The sequence below is a fragment of the Poecilia reticulata genome, linkage group LG14, assembly GCF_000633615.1.
Source record: "Poecilia reticulata strain Guanapo linkage group LG14, Guppy_female_1.0+MT, whole genome shotgun sequence".
NCBI classification, from domain to species: Eukaryota; Metazoa; Chordata; class Actinopteri; order Cyprinodontiformes; family Poeciliidae; genus Poecilia; species Poecilia reticulata.
The window spans coordinates 7,373,119-7,392,503 of record NC_024344.1 but is presented as its reverse complement, the minus strand read 5'-3'; the positions used below and the strand labels follow the sequence as shown (position 1 = coordinate 7,392,503).

Here is a 19,385-nt window from a genome sequence, read left to right as displayed (position 1 = left end):
CTTTTAAAATCTGCAAATAATGACATGTTCCAAATTGAAAAACCTAACGAGTATTTTCTTGAATTTATTGTCTTTCAGTTGAATGGAGTTGTAAAATAATACAAACTGTTGTCATTATCTCTTCCCACAGAAATGAAATGGTTTTTTTATGAGTGCTGTTTGTAAATGTTTCCAGGAGCTTTTTCTAGCTTACCCACTAGGGTGAGGCATTGGCCAACTCTGGAAGAGATTATTTCTGTACTTCTATTTCCAGAAAGATATTTGACTAAAAAATGAGAAATATATATTAGAGTATATTCATAGATACAAAGGCAACTTTTTTGTGTTTTTTTTTTTCTGTCTAATCAAAAACAAGAAGTTATGAAACTTCTATCAGTTTAAATTACTTTGAATAAAAATCCAAAACCCCTTATTGTGATGTAGCTGAGCATGTGTGCCCAATTTATTAGTTTCCTACATTTTAAATGTCTTTGTCTCTTACCTTTGTGTTTCCTTATGCCATTACAAGCTCTACATTTCTCTTTTCAGGAAATCTCTCTACCTATTTTCATCAGAGGTCAAAGATCAGCTGCAATTTTGACACATCCATGGCTTGATAGGAATGCTCTCTTCATGTTACATTGCACAACTGGTATGCTTGCAACCTGTGCACATAGTGTATAAACAAATCCTTTACTCATACATTGTAAAATTTGTTATATGAGTTCTGAAACCAAAGAAAACTGTGAATTTATTCTTTGCAGCAAAGAACAGTTTACACACAGAGAGGATGCAGCTCCAGAAAACACAAATTACACACTTTCTTTTATACGGTTATGTACCGGAAGAATATCTCACATGCATGTAGAGACATCTACATGCATGTGTTCAACTTGTTCCTAGATCAGAACCGACTGGATATGCAAATCAGGAAAACAATTCTAAACACGGTAAGCAGTTCCAGAACCACATGATGACAACAGGGTTAGAAGAAAGTTGGTCACACAGATAATCTCCTGCTGACACGCAGGACTTCATCGGGTACCGCTCCACCTGCTACGCACAGTTCATTCAGAGAGATAGATGTCAAAAGTAATTTTTCCACCATACACATGGACACACTTTTTGTTGTTATGATTTGCAACCTGCCTGCTGCAGCGTGTTTCCACACCCACTGTCCCCTAAATCTATATGCTCCATGGTTGAATGAACTTGTTCATCAGATTCACGTAAAGTTACATTTACACGTATCTATGAAATTCCAGAGCTGAGTCAGCAAACATGGATAAGAGCAAGTTTGCGTGTTCATGTGACTCGTTTTCTTAGAGTTGAAATTACAGGAGGAGGGAGAACGCAGGCATCCAGGTAGTGACCAAAGTACACTTGGCGTGAGATAAGATCAGCGTCTAATGCATGTCCAAAAAAATAAATAAAGCTGAAAAAAGAGCAAAAGATAAGCGTAAAAGCACAAATATGATTTAGCTTGCAGTCGGTCAATGTAGCTCCTTGCATATGAGCAACAAAAAAGCATTCCTCATCAGATTACTGTGGAGGGCTGAGACCACTCATACAAACCCACACAGGCGCTTTGAAAGCATGGCGCTTTCTCACTGTGTGTATCCAACTCAAACATTTATCCACTGCTCATTGCCCCCCAACAATAACCCGCCTCCCACAGCCCTGATGTGACCCCTTCGTCAGCGGCGTAAACCTGAAGGGCAGGCACAGAGTTCACATGACTTTACAGACTCTTTGTTTTGTTGTTGTTGCCATTTTTTGTTTGCCTGTCAGGAAAATAAACAAGACATATGTAATCAATCCTCCTGAATATCCCATCAACTCACCTGTTTTTTTTGTTTTTATTTCTCTGCTTTCTTTCTTTCTGTCACTCATTCTCTTTTGTTCCTCCTTCAAACAGTGTGATGCAATCAATAACTTACAAACAGCGCCTGTGCTGAACACATAGGCCAACTCTCTTGCCCCCCTCTCTCTCCCTACCATTGCCCTCTTTCCCTCCCCCTCTCCCTCTCTCCCTCCCTCCCTCCGTTGCTCTGCAGCTTTTCTTTCCTGTCCTGTCTTCTCTCCCTGTGCTTGAATGGAGAGGCCGGGCTCTCTGGAACCTGCACCCCCCTTGCAGGGTACAGAACCCGTTGCAGGGGTTCATGGTGCCAAGATGGAAGCGCCTCCTGCGGATGAGGGGGCAACATTTGCCAGCTCCAAGCTGTTTTGGTGTGCGTGTGTGAAGCGTTGGCTGCCTCTGGCCTACAGAGAGGAACTTTATCACGTCTTACGACTCACAGGCCCCCTGGTGAGTAGACGGAAACTGAAGTGTTGCTCTTTAATCTGCAAAAAGCTGCCATCGGAGTGACTTTACTTGATTTGATTTACTGTGTGATGTGCTGTTCATAACCAAGTTTAATAGTGTAATCATTTGTGAATATTTTATGCTAAAAGTAAAAAAAAACAAAAAAAAAACCCTTCTGCTTATCGAATAGGGGCATAATTAGCTCATGGCTGCTGATTTCACACCACTGCTGTCTAACTTCTTTATTTTGTAGTTGCCTGGATGCAGTTAGTGCCAGTAGCTAAAATCAGTCCAAACTGTGTTTCTGCAGCTGCTGTCCCGGATTCTGAACTTTCTCCTGCCGTTTGTTATCACCATTTTTTGCGGTCACATTGGAAATGCAGAGTTGGCTGGATATGCCCTTGCCTCAGCGGTATGAAATTGTTCTTTTGCAGATTAACAATGCCATAAAGTTTGCGTGTGCATGCGTGTGTGTGTTAGATGATTAGAAAATATGACAGGTGTTTGAATTGTTAGCAGTTCTTGACAGAATGCGTCTTTTTATTGACAGGATTCAATCTGTGGATTTTTAGATGTCATCAAATAAAGCTTAGAAAATTATGTTTATTTTTTAGTTCCATTTTGTTCTCTTTTTTTCTTTGTTTTAATCAAGACTTGTTGTGAAATAAGATTTCAGTTTTATTGTAGGACATAAAAGGGCTTCTAACGCAAGCAATGATGTTTTTCAGACTTGTGAAAGTTCTTGTGCGAATGCTCTCCTGTTCGAGTTCCTCCAAAGAAAGAGTCAGTTTATGTAATTTATTTGCAAAAATAAGGTTTAATCAATATTCCACCTCACCACAGAGTGATCATTCAAAGGTTTGCGATAAAAATGTGTTTTATAGTCCAAAAACACCCAGCTGGGCAACACGGGGCACCAGAATGCATTATGGGAAAAAAAGCAAACCCGCTAAATCAGTGTTACTTCAGCATTTATGACATTCCTAATCAATGCTGGAAGCCAAACATTTTCCCTGAAGGTTCTCTTTCCGCACACAAAGCAGCAATGCTGCAAAACAACAATGGTTTAAGAATAGCTTGAGAAGCACAAAGACTTTAATGTATGGACTTAGGCCGCCAAATTCACCAGAACTCCGTCTAATGGATCAAGGGGCTCCACAGATCACAAGGCTGATCAGTGGAGGCCCCTCTTTGCAACTTGCAGGACTTAAAGGATCAACTGTTAACATCTTAGCGCCAGATACCACAGTGCACCTTCAGAGGTCTGGTGAAGTCCACCTCTTGGAGATGTTAAGGCCACTTTGGCAGCAAAAAGTGGTCATGATGTTTTGCCTGACTGGTGTATTTAAAACAGGACATGTAGTTTAAAAACAAACAAGCAAATGTGTTCTTAACATGTGGAATTACATAAAACTTTCTAATATATAAAAATAGTCTGACGAAAAGACACCAGCTTATACTTTGCTTCAATTGAAAAAATGAATTTGAACTTCTTTTTAAACTATTCTTTCTGAAATATTTTCTCCAATGAGTTTTTGACTGCAAAGCTCCAGGTGGTTTGTGGCAGGTAGACTATGCTGGTCAGGTTTAATGTTTTAAGTCCTCTAATAAGTTTGTTTCTCATTGGAGATGAGAAGGGCGTTGCTCCATAGATAACAAGACAGTAATAATCGGTGGAACTTTTTTTTTTTTTGGCATTACAGCAATCAAACTCTTCTTACAATTGCTGACCATTTTTTATGTTTCCATTGGTATTTTAATGATGAGCTACAAGTCTTGTAAATTCAAAACAGGACTCCGGCTGGTAAACTCCAAAACATTAATATTACATCCAAAAATCGTGGGGTTAAAAATAAAATCGAAACATGCAAGGCTTGAAAAAATATGAATCTAAATTTACATGCAATGTAGAGAACATAATGCATCATTCATGTAAAAATATTTCTTTATGGTTAAAGTTGCTGTCACTGCTTATCTGCTGGTAAATTTTAATTATTGTTAATCAATTTGTACTGAGTTGTGTATTATTGTCGCCAGAACACTGTTGGGTTTCTTGGTGTCCGAGTGTTTGCATGTTAGACATACAGAATACGATGCGTCAGTGGCTGAGCGTGATTTGCAATACACATTAAAGATCTAAAACAGCAGGAAAAAAAAGGCAATTAAAGTGACAAATTAAAATAGTTAAAGAAACACAATTTGTCCTGGTTCGTGGCTACATGTACAGTATCTTCCTGTCTCCAGTCTGTCAAATGTTTTACGTGAATCCGTGGGCAGTCATTAACTTCGCTTGTGTGCCGTTTTAAAAGACGCATAAAACACTGGTTCTGTCAACATCTGTACAAAGGCTAGATAACCACATTTCCGACTTACTTGAGCTCAGAATTATTGAAATTTAAGTTTGAAATAATCTTTTAATCCTAAAAGCGTGTTTCTTCAGGTTAAAATAACATTTATTATTGGAATGACTCAGTCAGAATCCTGACTTAAATCGGACAAAGTATCTGTAAAGAGAGCTAAGCATTAGGGTTATGGCATGGAGACCTTTCAGACTCAATGACTTAGGATAACATTACCTCTCTGCAACGGTCAGAATATCAGTGGAAACAGACAAACAGCTGGGCGCTTCTAATGTTATCCTTTTCTCTATATATTGAGAATTTTATAAATGATTTCTGACATGCCTCTACTTTTTTTAAAAATATAACAAACAATTTAAAACAGAAGAGCTGAAGTTTATAAGACTTCCCAGATTTATTGTATTTACACATTACTGTACATGTGTGTATTCCTAAGATCTATTCTTCTATCCCTGAGTAGTTTGCATTAAACTTAAACTGAGTTCGCAAAGTTGCTCACAAAACATCTTTTAATTGTAGGCAAAATCTAGATATTTGCGTGAACATCAGATTTAACGTGAAACATCTCATAACTGGGTTTTGTTGTCTGTTGCTCTAGACGATCAACGTGACAACAACTGCAACGGGCTATGGCCTGACGATCGCGTGTGATACTCTCATTTCCCAGGTGATCCGAGCGCTCCGTCGGTGATTTATTGTGCTTGAAACAATCCACTGAAACGTCTCTGTTTTGCAGACATATGGCAGCAGGAACATGAAACGTGTGGGAGTTATTCTACAGAAAAGCACCCTGATCCTGCTGATGTTTTGTCTGCCTTGCTGGGCTCTCCTTGTCAACTCTCACAATTTACTGCTCCTTCTTCAGCAAGGGCATGAAGTGGCCCGGTATATCCTGCAGCTCTGATGTTTTTATACTCTGTCTGGGAGAAACTGTGGTTTAGAACATAAAATACAAAAAAAAAAGCTTATCTTCATCTTCAAGGCCAAGGCTGGAATCCTTATCAGTAGAACTGACAGTTAAATTATCTTTAAGCAGTTTATTATTCAGCTTTCTATGTGCCTTGGATGAAATCTAGTAAGACCCCAAGTGAAGATTTCTATCTCTTTAGTTCATTTATTACATTTACAAACACAATAAAGCATAGATTTGAAAACATAATTTTCATTCTGCAGAAACAGGGTATGAAAAGTCAAAAATCTAACTGTGTTTATGGCACTTGTTGAAAAGTGTTTTTTTTTTCTTCTTTTGCAACATTTCAGAATTGCCCACCTTTATGTGATGGCGTTTCTTCCTGCTGTTCCTGTGAGTACAATAAACTGAACTTGTCTATTTCTATTTAAATATAAACTACATACATATTTAAAAATTATGCAATTAGCCAGTAAAGCAATTCAACAGAAGTATTAAAAGCTGCAGTTTTACCAAAAATGTTCCACAGTGGGGAAGTTGTAGTCAACGTGCCGTGCTGTTTTAGCTTTCCACAACATATTCTTTCATATTGAGGCCAAAAAGTTTAACTTTGGTCTCATCTGGACAGGACACCTTCTTCCACCTGCTTTCTATTTCATACAAAGCTTGTGGTGAACTTTCTTTCAACAATGACTTTCAAGTGTATCAACACTTCTTGCCTTTCTTCCATACACTCCAAATTTTAACGTCTGACCTGTAAATCTCTGCAGTTCCTTCAGGTTTAGCATGGGACTCCTTTCAGGTTTAGCTTCAGGTTAAACCTTTCATTAACCTGAAAGGTTTAGCTTGTCAATCTAACTAGACAACCAGTTAGATTGTCTAGTCTCAATCTAACTAGTTAATGTCTGGTTTGGTTCTCGCCAAGTTGAGTTTAGCTCCACTAAATGTGAGAGTGAATATGGGCAAGAACATGAGCGGGAATGTGGGATTGTGGTTGAAGCTCAGATAGTGTAATTTTGCACATGTATCCTTGGGTGCCAACAATCTCTCTGTATATTTGTTTGTTGTGAGTTGCTTGGTTCAGCTGACAATGTATGTGCTCTTCTGCCACAATAGATAAAAATGTTTGGACCTGAAGGTTTGACAGTAGAATTATCAATCTGCAGCTCGCCATCTTATCAGCTACCACAGCCTGAAAATGATGGTGGAGATGCTGCTGTTAGAGGAGTTTCCGTCACTTTGCTCATCTAGTGACGTAAATCACGGGCCAATCAATGAATGCAGTCAGCTGTCAATCAAATCCTTGTGTGTAACACCTGGCTTGAGGTGGTTATAAAAAATGGGGAGGAACCATGGTGGACCTGGTAATAGACACGTGGCATTAGCTGCTTTTCTGAATGATAATCATTGCTTGTTTTGACATTCAGTAGACGGCCATATCTTGATAGTTTTTGAAGGTAATTGATTGTACTTGATGTTATTGCCCCTGTTACCCGAGTAAAAAGGTCTGAATACTTTTTGCTGGTCAACCACACGACATGCCAGATGAATACACTGGAGCCTATAGTTGGATGTGACAGAATGCTAAGACAGTTCTGGGGCTAGAAATAGAAAAAAGAAATCATTTGTCATTTAAATTGTAGGGCTTTCCACAATTTGCATGTGTCCAAAGTTTTGCGGGTGTTCTTAGGTTTCCTGCAGTGGCAAATAGGGGATTCTATGGTGTGTGGTTTCACACAAAAAGAATACAAATATCCATGCTAAATTTGTACAAAAAAAAAAGTGCAGAATCAGGTGAAAGCCAGCTCATTCATACATTAAATCTTCTGAACTGACGGGTGCATTTTCTTTTTTACCATGGCTGTATGATCATGCTTAAAAACAAAGTGAAGCTTAGAATATTAGAAATTTGTTGTTCTGCCATTCCTGTTTATCTTTTCATTCTTATTTCTAATTAACTAAGATAATACAGCAGTTGATTAATGCAATTATTCAACTGAGATGGATAAGAAACACAATTTCCTTTTAAAAAGTCGATGCTGGGGGGTAAACTGTTATCATCATGGCTGACTTTCAACAAAAATAACAAAGACGCGGAATACCACGCTCTTTTTGCCATCTATGAATTTAAAGCTTTTTAATTAACCACTGATTTTGCTTTATTTAAAAACTTTGCTGCAATTTGGAGGCGCCACAAAAAATATGAATCAAAGGACACCTAATGACCTCCTGAAGCACATTAAACTAAAATCTGACTGTAGAGTTCACTCTTGAATGTTTAGTTTCCAAAGTTCATCCCACTTTATATGTATTTCATATTTTATTCTAAGATATATGACATTAAAACAGTACTGCTTTCTTTACCTGCTTAGGCACTTGACACTAAATAAGACATTTGAGAATCATATGTCTCAATATCATCATAAAATTGTAATGTTTTAAAAATACTGTACACCAAGAGATGTATGAGATCAGTCATATAAAAACCGACTTTTGTCTCTTTTTGTTCCAGGCTATGTTTTTGCATCAGCTGCAGGTTTCTTATCTACAAAACCAGGTACATTCCCGGAAACGTTACATCTCAAAATCTGAGTTTGTGGAAACTGTTTAAGGGAAAACCTTTCAACCTGTTTAGACAGTTTAACTCTATTTCTTCTCAGATCCCGTTTTTGTTTCCTTTTACTGATTTTATTGGTTTACCTAGTTTATTGGTGCCACAGTTTTCTACTAAACTTTCCATTTTCTATGTATCTTCATGATGTCGTACATGGTACTCAAGTCCTCCCTGACTGGTCTATCAGATTTGATCATTATGATATATTTGACTAAATGATCCATTAATATTTAATCTTGTTGGAGAATTTCTTTGGTGTACATTTTTCTTATACATGTGCTATTTTTTTCCTCTTTTTTTCAAGTTTTATGGCCAGCCAGTGTTTGAAAATCGTCACTGCAGACTGCCTTTCTAATTCTAACTTCTATATTTTTGTATCTATCAGGGGATCATTCTACCCCAGATGTACACAGCTGCAGTAGCCAACATTTTGAACTTGGGGATCAATTATCTTCTTATTTCTGTGCTCAAGCTGGGTGTAATGTAAGTGTGCCTAACATTTCCTGCCTTTGAAATTTTGATGGACTTTGTATTGACTGATATGGTATCAAACCTCAGAAGTGAGAACAGATAAAATACATAATAATCAATATAGTCAAAAGAGCAGGAAGTCAAAGAGAAAGGGAAGAAGGTATGCATTCAAGAGAAGTATTTTTTTTCTGCATTTTATCTTATAATTTGTCTTTGAAGGGTAATTTGTTTTTTTGTTCACACTGAGTCAGCAGTTCACTGACGTTTATTATTTTTGATCTTTATTTAGAGAGAAAGGGTCAGAATAGGGCAAAAAGAGACAAGAAAGAAATGTTACAGCTCATTCCAGATTCCAGCTGTACAAACATTTGATTCATCAGCAATTTGACCAATCGGGCCTCCCTGTTCGGGTCACGTCTCCCCACTCCTCACTTGCTCCATATCAACCGGGGACACCTGCTAAGGGCCTATTGAACGATCTTACTGTTCCTTTATGTGCAAGTCGCAGTGTATGTTTTTCCTCTGTATGGTTCTGCAGAGATACACTTGTAAAATTACATCTTTTAACCGTCTAACGTAAACCAGATTAAGAAATAAATCCGCTCTGTTGTGTGTGTGTTTGCAGTGGATCAGCGGCTGCCAACAGCCTCTCTCAGATCATCATTTGCCTTCTGTTGTTTGGCTACATCAGGTGGAAGAAGCTCTATAAGCAGACATGGGGAGGTAAGATCAAGAGGCTCTTTTATCAATAGACTGTCACAAAAATATACTTGGATTCTTTATTTCTGTTAATTCTGATGATTATGGATTGAAGACAGTGAAACATAATTTTTTCACTGTTTTGCCTGAATTACACCTTTGTTATGTGGCATGGAGGTGATCAGCATGCAGATCTGCTGAGTTGCTAATATAGACTTTCAGCTCCTCTGCTTTGACTATGGAGACTCAGAGGTGGACGGAGCATCCAAACGTTTGTACTCCAGTAAGAGTAGAACTGCTTCAGCTTATTTCTACTCAAGTAAAAGTAAAAAATAGCTGTCGAAGAAATTACTCAAGTAAGAGTAAGAAAGTATTTGGTAAAAAGTCTACTCAAGTACTGAGTTGTTGATCAAATTATCAATCATTTAATATTTAAAAATGACACAACCAGATGGACCAAATTGTAAAGTTAAGTGGAAACTTTGGTATTCTAAGGACCAAAATGACAATCATTCATATTAGCAGAATTTTTTTTTTACAAAATCAGATGAAAGACGTTTTTTCCAAATCAGTTGAACAAAAAACTTGAACAAAAACTGCAGGAGTGTGTGTCTGGTGAATGTTAAAATATGTTTGTTTTCCATTCACTGGATAGAAAATCCATAAATAACAACAAATAAAATGGTTGTGGCTCATGTCCTGGATACATCTGTGTACTTTGGTTCTTGAAACATTGACTCCATCTGCAGCACAGACACTGTGATTGTCCCTAAAACCTGAAATGAATAAAAGCTGCAGTTATAACCATTGCTAATACATCTTTTCTACCCCATTTTTTCCTTTTGCCTAACCTTTGATACATGCCATTGATACATTTTATAGTATCAATGGCATTGATACATTTTATAGTTTTCCTCCCTGTTTGACTACCTACTGTTTTCCAGATGATTCTATAAAGCGTGAAATATGATTTCTATTTAAAAAAAATGTTATTTCTTTTAACTATTCTGATGTTATAATTTTTTTCTCAAGTTTAGTTAATTTTGTTAATCAAAATTAATGTCTAAAATTAAAATACAAGATCCTGACAGACTAAAAATATTACAGATATTCATCTGGGTTAATGGAGTCGTGCTTTTTACTAAGAATCTGGATAAACCTCCTTGCAGGTTGGTCCACTGAATCTCTGCAGGGCTGGGGTTCCTATATGAAGTTGGCCGTTCCCAGCGCGTTCATGATCTGTTTTGAGTGGTGGGTCTGGGAGGTTGGAGGCTTTCTTGCAGGTTTGTGTTTTATATTTTCTTTTACACAATCGCATCACAATTTTGACAAGATATTTGCAAAATCGTCTTGACAGACCTGATAAGGGTTTCTGTAAATTGTTTTTTTTCTTGGAATGGAGCAATGATTCCCAGCCTGTGAAAATCCTTAATATGACTTATACATACAGAGAATAAAAGAAACAAAAACATTTTAATCATTGTATGTTGCTTTTACACCTACATCTGTCAATTATAAGTCTGTTCATGGAATACAAGTACATTTATCCTATTGGCTCAATTTATTTATTTAGAAATGTGCGTCACCTGCATAGATATTAACTCGTCACAGTTAAATTGTCAGATAAGATGCATCATCCTGAAATTTGTTTCTTTTTGTACATTCTTTTTATTGAAAAAGGTAAATCCTACTTGTTATGATGTATTGATTTAGTTTTGCCCTAGTCCAGTAATATCTGTTTTACTTGGTGACATGCTCTTTCCCAAACTGTTAAACCCAAAACTTTTGATTAATTTTAGGTTGGCTTGGAGAAGATGACCTGGCTGCCCAGCATCTGATGGTAGAAATAGGAGCCATAACATACATGGTACGCATCATTAGAAATAAATGATCACCGGTCTTATTTACAAACGTAACCTGGACTGAATAATATATGCTTTCTTGCAGTTTCCTTTAGGTATCCACGCTGCAGCCTGTGTGCGTGTGGGGAACGCTTTGGGAGCCGGGAACACGTCAAGAGCCATAATCACCTGCAAAGTGGCCTTAGTTCTTTCAGGTATGAAGATACTTATTACATGCTTTTGAAGTGGAAAGAATCTGATACATTGCTTTAAAAACATGAGACATGCACAAGTAATCAGCCATTGATTGATACATTTGATGTGTATTTGATGATGATTACTCTTGACGATTTTAATGCTTGTGTTCGATAAAACGGCTCGTTTGCTGTTCCCAACATGATTAGTTACTGTGTCATGTTTTTAATCACGTAAAGCACTTTGAACTGCCTCTTTGCTGAAATATGCTACATAAAGAAACTTGACTTAAAGGGTCTTTCAGTGTTTAGCTTCATCTTCTTCAACTTTAACCAGTTTCTTCTGCTACAACCACCATATTTTACTGTGGTGCATTCAGAGCGATGTTAGTCATAGTTTTCTGTCACGTATGTCTTTTCTTTAATCCACATATTTCTTGTGTTCCTTGAAAGGCTTCCAGCAAACTGGATTCCTTATTGCTTTTATTTTGTCAATCTTCTGTATATTTGTGAAATGTGTGACTAAACAAATGCCCCTTAGCTAACTCAATGATGCTTTGTTTTGGCCTGTCACATGAACACCTCTAAAGTTATAGTTTATAGTTATAGTTTGTGGTTTGAAATGGACAAAAAGTGGAATTAATGTTAGCGAAAGTCATTTTCAAAAATGAAACAGGTCTGACACATTCCTACTGGAAGGAAACTGCTTGTGTTATATCCAACACATATAATGGTTATGATCATTGCGCGTCTCAACACCAATCTTGAATAATTTGTAAAGTGTCATATCTTTTCTTTGCACCACAGGAGTGCTGGCTCTGTTCCAGGGGTTCATCCTCGCTGGCTGTAAGTCCGTCATTGGCTACATATTTACCTCAGATGCGTGAGTCTTCAAGCAAACACACATTCATTCCCATGCAGTGAATAAGCAGCTCTGTCTTGATGAGCTCACCTTGTCTTCTGCAGCAAAATTGTGCAGCTCGTATCAGACAACTTGACAGTTTACACATTTCTTCAGTTCCTTGATGCACTTCTGGTATGTTTTACTTTTGTGTTTTATATTAATTTGAATTTTTTTTCCATCAATAAAATGTTCTTTTAATTTTTTTTTGGGATCCTTCAGTGTGTCTGCTCAGGGATTCTTGTTGGATGTGGGATGCAGAAAATCGCAGCCGTGTCAAATTTGATATTTTACTACCTCATCGGCCTACCTGTCGGAATAGCACTGATGTTTTGGGCCAAGCTGCGAATATTAGGTAATTTGTTCTTGATCATATTTTCTGTCCATATCACCACATCACAACATCAAAAATGCCTGTATATGCTCTTGTCCAAACATTTTGCAACTGGTACAGAGACTGGTGGGTGTTTTGTGTGGAACCTTAAGTTAGGATTAACCAAAAATCCTGTTTTCCCTGAACATGCTGACATTCTGTTCAGTGCATCCGGCAGCTTTCTGTTATTGTTGCAAATGTCAAGGTTTTCTTTGTTTGACCAATAGACAGACTTAAATTGACTACTGTGATACATGGAATACCACAGCCTTTTTTAAAATTTCCTAGTGGTTGATTTTTATTCAGTTATAGGCATCTAACAATTGTAAAGAAAATGCCCTATTTTCTTGCATTTTCTTTACAATTGTTAGATGCTTTATGGACAAATCACAAAATAAATGTACTTTATACTGTTCTGGTCACAACAAATGGGTGGCAGGGGGAACTGTGCACACAGCTGTTACTGCTCAACTTTCTAAGCTACAGAAGACAAAATGTTAGGGATGCACCAAATTTGATATTTGATTTTGATACTGCTACTATGGCAGTGTTTATCGACATTTACCAATATGATAGAATTAGATATATTGCCAAATGCTTTCTGCTTGTGTGTAATCGCCCACAATCCGGCCCTGCATCACAATCACTGTCACATGACTCAATAAACACCACATAACCAGCCCCCTAAACACAAACAAATGGCAGCAAGATGGAAATAAAATTGGTTGTTCATTTTGGCGCAGATTTGCTTATTGGACCGATACTGATATGTTAAAAAATAACTGACATTAGCCAATACCCATGGTGATTGTTTCACCAAAGTGTTTTATTACTGGGCCAAGTGTCCTCTCTTGAGTCACCTCTATATGAGTCAGAGACGTCGTAAATGAATAAATAAAATCTTGCTGTCATACAGATGATGGACAGACTTATTGGGGTTTTGTCTGCAGGAATGAAGGCATCACCCTAGTTTGTCGTGGTAAAGAAAGAGCCAAGCTGAACGGTAGCTCTGTTGATTTACTGGCCTATCAATTTTACAATCTTCATCTGCGGCTATCCTGACTAAAACAATAACATCATTGTTTTGAGCTTCCTCCACAGGGTGCCTGTGTTTAGCTTGATCAGTTTTATCAAACATTGTCCGTGTCAGAAAATCATTTTTGTTGGATAAAGCAAACAGACGGATGCTTAAAGGTCAGATTTAATCCATTCAGTGATTCCTTCATGGTAATTTCATAGTGGCAGAAACAATAATTGAGATTTTGAGCATCATTCTGCAGCATGCAGTCACCCTAAATTTACTTTATATTAATCAGCATGTTGCCCTATTTTCTTGCATTTTCTTTACAATTGTTAGTACATGCATACTGAATGACCGGCTCCTAAGAAATGGATTGGAAATTATGTCCGATGTTGATATTAAAGCTCAGAGTTATTTGTAAAGTCTAGTGAGTCCATCCACCACCATTCATCATTTTTCTTCCACAATTTGCCTCCTGCTTTTTGCTGTCCACTTAAATCAGACCTACACAGAGCAGCATTACTACTCTGACTTTGTGAAATAAGATTATAGTCTCTGTCAATATTTCCTTTGTGAAGCAATTAGGAACATCATGAAAAGCGTTAGGAAAGTGTGCTGGACATACATTTCAGACTTTCTGCTTTCATCTTCTAACTGAAGGCAAATGCTCTTTAAAGTAACTCAGCCAATGGATTTGGAGCTTAGTGCATCTGTAAATATGAATTGTTTTGTTACTTTAAATAGATGCAAAAATAGGCCCAAGAGCAGAAATAGTGTCATGTTGAGTATTTCAGTTTGGTTCAAGAACAAAACATCTCAAATAAAATTCAGTTAACTCATTTGGTTACTTTCCTTTACCTAAATCAATACTTGCTTAAGAGCGCAGTAGTTATTTGTCATATGTGGTAATCTGTCTTTTCAGGCTTGTGGCTCGGTCTCCTAATTTGTGTTTTCATCCAGACGGGTTTCTTCCTTGCTTTGATCTTTAAAGCTGACTGGAAAAAAGTGACGCAGAAGGTGAGCTATTCTCTTCTTTCTTTATACATATTTTCAAATAAGAAGTGGATTCAATAAAAGAAAAAGATATTTTGAGGTAAAACTAAGCTGTGATTTACATGTTGGACCTTCATTTATGCTTTTTAAGCAAAGAGTATCACTTTTTGATCTGCTGTCTTTCCATACTGATGTTTTTTTTCCTGCTGTGCCAAGTTTTTTGTTACTAGCAACATTTTTCTACGGCTTTGGTTTGGTTTGCTCTCTTCAGTTTGTACCAACAAATTACCAATTTACCATTGCTACTTCATAAAAAAAAATCTAATTGCATACTTGTGTGCTTTGGCTTTTGCAAATCTGCTTATTCCACTTATTCATATAACATTTAATGGTTACATCAACGTACATAAAAACGTACATTCTTCTGACAACACATTTGTCAGAAGGGTGAGTCCTATACTCACATCAGGAAATTACTCCAGTGAGGAAATATTTATTCAAATAAAATTTTATTGACCAAACAAATTATTACATGTAATCAGTGATCGTATCTATTAACTGTAAGGTCAATTTCCTGAAGTTTAATTGAAGCAGAAGAAGTGCAAACAAAATAAAACAAACTTAAGTCAAAATAATGTTTTAGGATCTTAAGCCAATTATAAGGCACAAATAATAATAAAAAAATCATAAACTGTGGAACCTTAACATATATTTTTTATGCAACTACTACTTTGTGTGCTTTAATTTCCTCTCTGAGGATTTATTTAGCGATAATTTGATTTCAAATGATCAATAGTTAATAGCTATAACACCTTTGATGAAGCTTAAGCAGTTTATTTATAGTTTGTTTATAATCTGATTGTAGGTGTTAATTCCCTTTTGGAAAAGATTGTTCTTGTGAGTGAAAGGTCAGATATGATGTTCATGGCAACAACACAGATGATCAAAGCTAATCTAATAAAATCAAAATAACTGCCATTATCATGAAAGAAATTTACAGGACTCACAAAAAGTAGATTTAGAGCAGATTACAGAAAATTACTCTATATCCTCAGTTATCATAGCAGGGACAAGCTTGCTTCTAGCTTGCAGCAACACATCAGTGCACGGTTGATAAGAAATGTTTTCCTTTCATCATGCCAGGATAGATCAGCTACCAAACGAACAAAAGTGTAAAAGCATGAAATTGCAAAGTGGCGAACATCTTTTTTAAAAAAAGAAAAAAACATTTTGTAACCTTTATTCAAAATGTGGATAATTATGACAAAACACTCAGAATTCCCACTGAAGTTGTTTCGCGTGTAACTATTGTTTTTGTAACTAGATCTTTTATTATTTTCTGGATCGTTTTTTGTAAATGACTTTTGTATTTGTGCCTAACTGAACATCTCGTCAACATGCTTTAGGCTCAGAAGCGAGCTGGGAAAACGGTGGTTGTGGCCCCAGTGCGTCCTGTTAGTGCAGTTCTAAATGAAGCGATCTTACCGGATGTCATCGACTGCCCAGATTCGGTAGGTACACATTTCTCTCTGAAGCTTTGTATGCAAACCTCGCATTTTCTATAATATATTTTATTTTGTCATCCTAAAGGCCCAGGAAAAGAGCGAAGCAGCTGTCAGAACAGAGGGCTACAGTCGGGTTAATACCCAAGATCAGGAGCTGAAAGGAGGCCGTGAGTCAGAGGAAAATCACACCGATGCTGCAGTAAACGAGAGAGACGCAGAAAAGAGCAAAGAATCATCTGACTCCAAAGCTGCAGAGAAGCTCTCCACCTCTCAGCTGATCATGCGTCGGGGACTAACTTTGCTGTTCTCAGTTCTTATCTTGATAACAGGAGTTGTATTCCAAATCGCTTTTCCTGTAGTAGCACCCAGTGCCCAGAGTGTGGCCAACGCCACCTTGAACTGGGTTAATTTCTCCACTCCTACACCACTGGATGCACTGAACCTGACCACAAGCTTGTGAGCTTCTTGGAATGAAGACCCCTGCTGACAACATGTGGTTACTGCACCGGCTCCATGCAGTGGGGAGAAACAAAACGCCTTACTGGCCAACTGCTGAGTGAATCCACAGAAGCCAGCAAGCGATATGAAACTCCACTGACTCTAGCAGGAAGAACAAATATTTCGAAGTAATGATCGGGTTTTAGCTCTCTCAGTCAAAAGTACATGGCTGTACTGTAGTGAGGAGCATTGATACAAATTCCTCACCAGCACACTAAGTATAAAGTGCCATATATGCTGCTATCAGTGACGTGCGGTGAGCTTCATGACTGGTGAGGCTGCACCAGAGTCAGATGTACAAAATCAAAAATCAAATATGGAAGCTATATTTTAATTTTGACCATAACTAATTAAAGCTTCTAACAATATAATAGCAAGAAAGATAAAAGAATATGTAAAAAGGTAACATTTTTTAAATTATTTGGATGTTTTCTTTGGCTGACCTCTCTTTTCTGATTAAAATTGAAAATCATGTATGATCTGACCTTTATTTTATATGTATATCTCTGTCATTCTGTTGTAAAAAGAAAGAAAAAGTCATTGTTTCTCATTTACCTTTCATTATCAAAAATCTAGCAGCCAAAGAAAGTGGCTTGAGCAGTTGTGTTTATCTGTATTTACCCCCCTGACTGTTTTCAGTGCGTAGAAGAGCACCTGTTGCTCGTTGTGTCTATGATGCTCAGCACTGCCCCCTATCAGTGAGGCATGGTACTTCCTGACTCACTTCGCACATTTTCACTGCAAATTTATGGCCGACCAGAAAGACTAAATATGTCACATTCATTAAATTTATCAAACAGACTGTGGAATGTCAATATATGTAGAAAATGTGTAATTAAACAAGTACATTGGAATGTGCCAATTCATTCAGTTGTGTGATACAGTGACCCCAAAGGTCACTTTTCAGTCTTTGTGTCCTCTGGACTACTTTTTTACTAAATGGAACATAGTTTTTAACTTTAAAAACTTGAAAATTCATATTTGTTTTAATTTTCTCTAAATTTATGATTACAACAATGGCGTTTAAAATGGTTTTGCTCTTCACGCGGGTAAGATGGTCCTGACTACAACACTGCCAGCTTCTGATTGGTTAACTTGTACAGTAAGTAGCCACCCACCCACTCACCAAGAGTGGGTGGGTGGATAAATGCAGCATGTGACCATAAAGAAATTAAATAAGTCGAGAAATAACTATAATTTTTACTTATAAATTGACTTTTGTTTTAATTATTGAAACCAACAACAATATTAATTGAAATATTTATTTACTTATCTGAATTTTGGCACTTTTGGACCTCCATACAAATCTGGCATGAACATATTATTGATTTGATTTCTGTGTGCATTGCCCTGTCGAGTAAAACCTTAACCCTTAAGTCATTTTTATCATGTTTTAGAAAACTAAACATTGAGTGTAAATATGTATTTTGTACACATGAAAAAATTACCTGAACAGATGTAAATACATATCACTAAATAATATGTTAAATAATGGTTTTATTTTTGTGTTGTTATAAATTTGTTCTGAGTTTTGTCTCGGCATGATTGACTAATTAAAACATTTTAAATGAACAATGTGATTGTGTGTACATTTTATGAACATTACCAATAAAAATAATGAAGTCAATCAAGAGAAATCAGGTATGATGAAGTGCGAAAGTCAGACAGATATGACACTATATGATTCGTTTTAAATAAATGTGGCAGTTTTTGGTATTTTCTAAAGGCACCGACATCAGAAAATACAAAAAATGCATGTGTCATGGCTTCTATGTTGCATAGACATAAGATTACCTCCATTTTACAGATGAAAACTGAATTTCAACTATTTATTTCCCAATTAGGATTCATCATCACATAAGCACATGCTAGACGTTTCCCAACAACATGACACAACAAATAAGGTAGCATCATTTCTTAAGCGACCATGGTACACCATGACTCTGAAATACAATTGAGACAGGAGATTTTTGTCTCTTTCCGCTTGTTAATGATGCCACAGCATGTTACTGATTGCAGTCTCTGGAGGTAAGTAGGCCAAGATTGCAGTCTCTGTGAGGAGCCTCTGGCAAGATCTCCGCTGATGAGCAAAATGTGTCCATGTATGAATCCAACCTGATTTACATATTGAATTACAATACATTATTTTGCATTTTATAGGACTAAAACAAAGAAGTGTCTGCTGTAAGAGTAGTGTCTCATCTATGATGTGGCTTCATACTGTATACTGATACCTATCAAAACTCACCAGAATGTGCTTTAGTTGTAATAATTTAGCATGCAGAAAGGAATGCTCTAAAGTGAACTTTACTGTTCATCATTTTCGATATGGCATACACACTATGTTTACTTGCATGTAGCTTCTTGTGCATCACATAAAGAAGCAGATCAGCTACATTCGGAGGAAGTTAAGGGGAAACGAAACAAGCCGTTTAAGTTTTGACATTTTAGCATCGGGAGATAGGACTGTGCAGTGAAAGAGTATCTGCTCCCTGACATGTTTCCATTGCTTTTCAGTTTTATTACAACCTAAATAAATCTAAATGTTTTAGGTCATCAAGCAGTTTTTAACATCAGATAATGATTACCAGTCTGAATAAGAACTTGTCCTCTGATCCAAATAATTAGTTGTTTGCTTTAAGAATTTACAATTACTGGAATTGAGTTTTTATATTGCTTTGGGGGAATTTTGGCACACTCTTCTTGCAAGATTAATTGTTT

The 19,385-nt window shown here is 36.9% G+C and overlaps 1 protein-coding gene across 1 annotated transcript; it reads left to right on the top strand.

Annotated features, from left to right (window-relative positions):
* The first annotated feature begins 2,026 nt into the window (after positions 1-2,026).
* On the top strand, positions 2,027-17,436 carry slc47a1 (solute carrier family 47 member 1). Its single transcript, XM_008427151.2, has 17 exons — positions 2,027-2,287; positions 2,595-2,696; positions 5,243-5,311; positions 5,381-5,529; positions 5,905-5,947; positions 8,067-8,111; positions 8,554-8,651; positions 9,265-9,362; positions 10,508-10,621; positions 11,138-11,205; positions 11,286-11,394; positions 12,181-12,256; positions 12,340-12,409; positions 12,497-12,629; positions 14,591-14,685; positions 16,068-16,172; positions 16,252-17,436. Exons 1-17 carry the CDS (start codon positions 2,075-2,077, stop codon positions 16,624-16,626), a joined length of 1,962 nt encoding a protein of 653 aa, XP_008425373.1. The 5' UTR covers positions 2,027-2,074; the 3' UTR covers positions 16,627-17,436.
* The last annotated feature ends 1,949 nt before the right edge of the window (positions 17,437-19,385 follow it).

Coding starts and splice junctions, on each gene's coding strand:
- slc47a1 (XM_008427151.2), top strand. CDS start 2,075: ATGGAGAGGCCGGGCTCTCTGGAACCTGCACCCCCCTTGCAGGGTACA. Junction 5,530..5,904: donor CAAGGGCATGAAGTGGCCCG/GTATATCCTGCA, acceptor GCAACATTTCAG/AATTGCCCACCTTTATGTGA. Junction 16,173..16,251: donor TCATCGACTGCCCAGATTCG/GTAGGTACACAT, acceptor GTCATCCTAAAG/GCCCAGGAAAAGAGCGAAGC.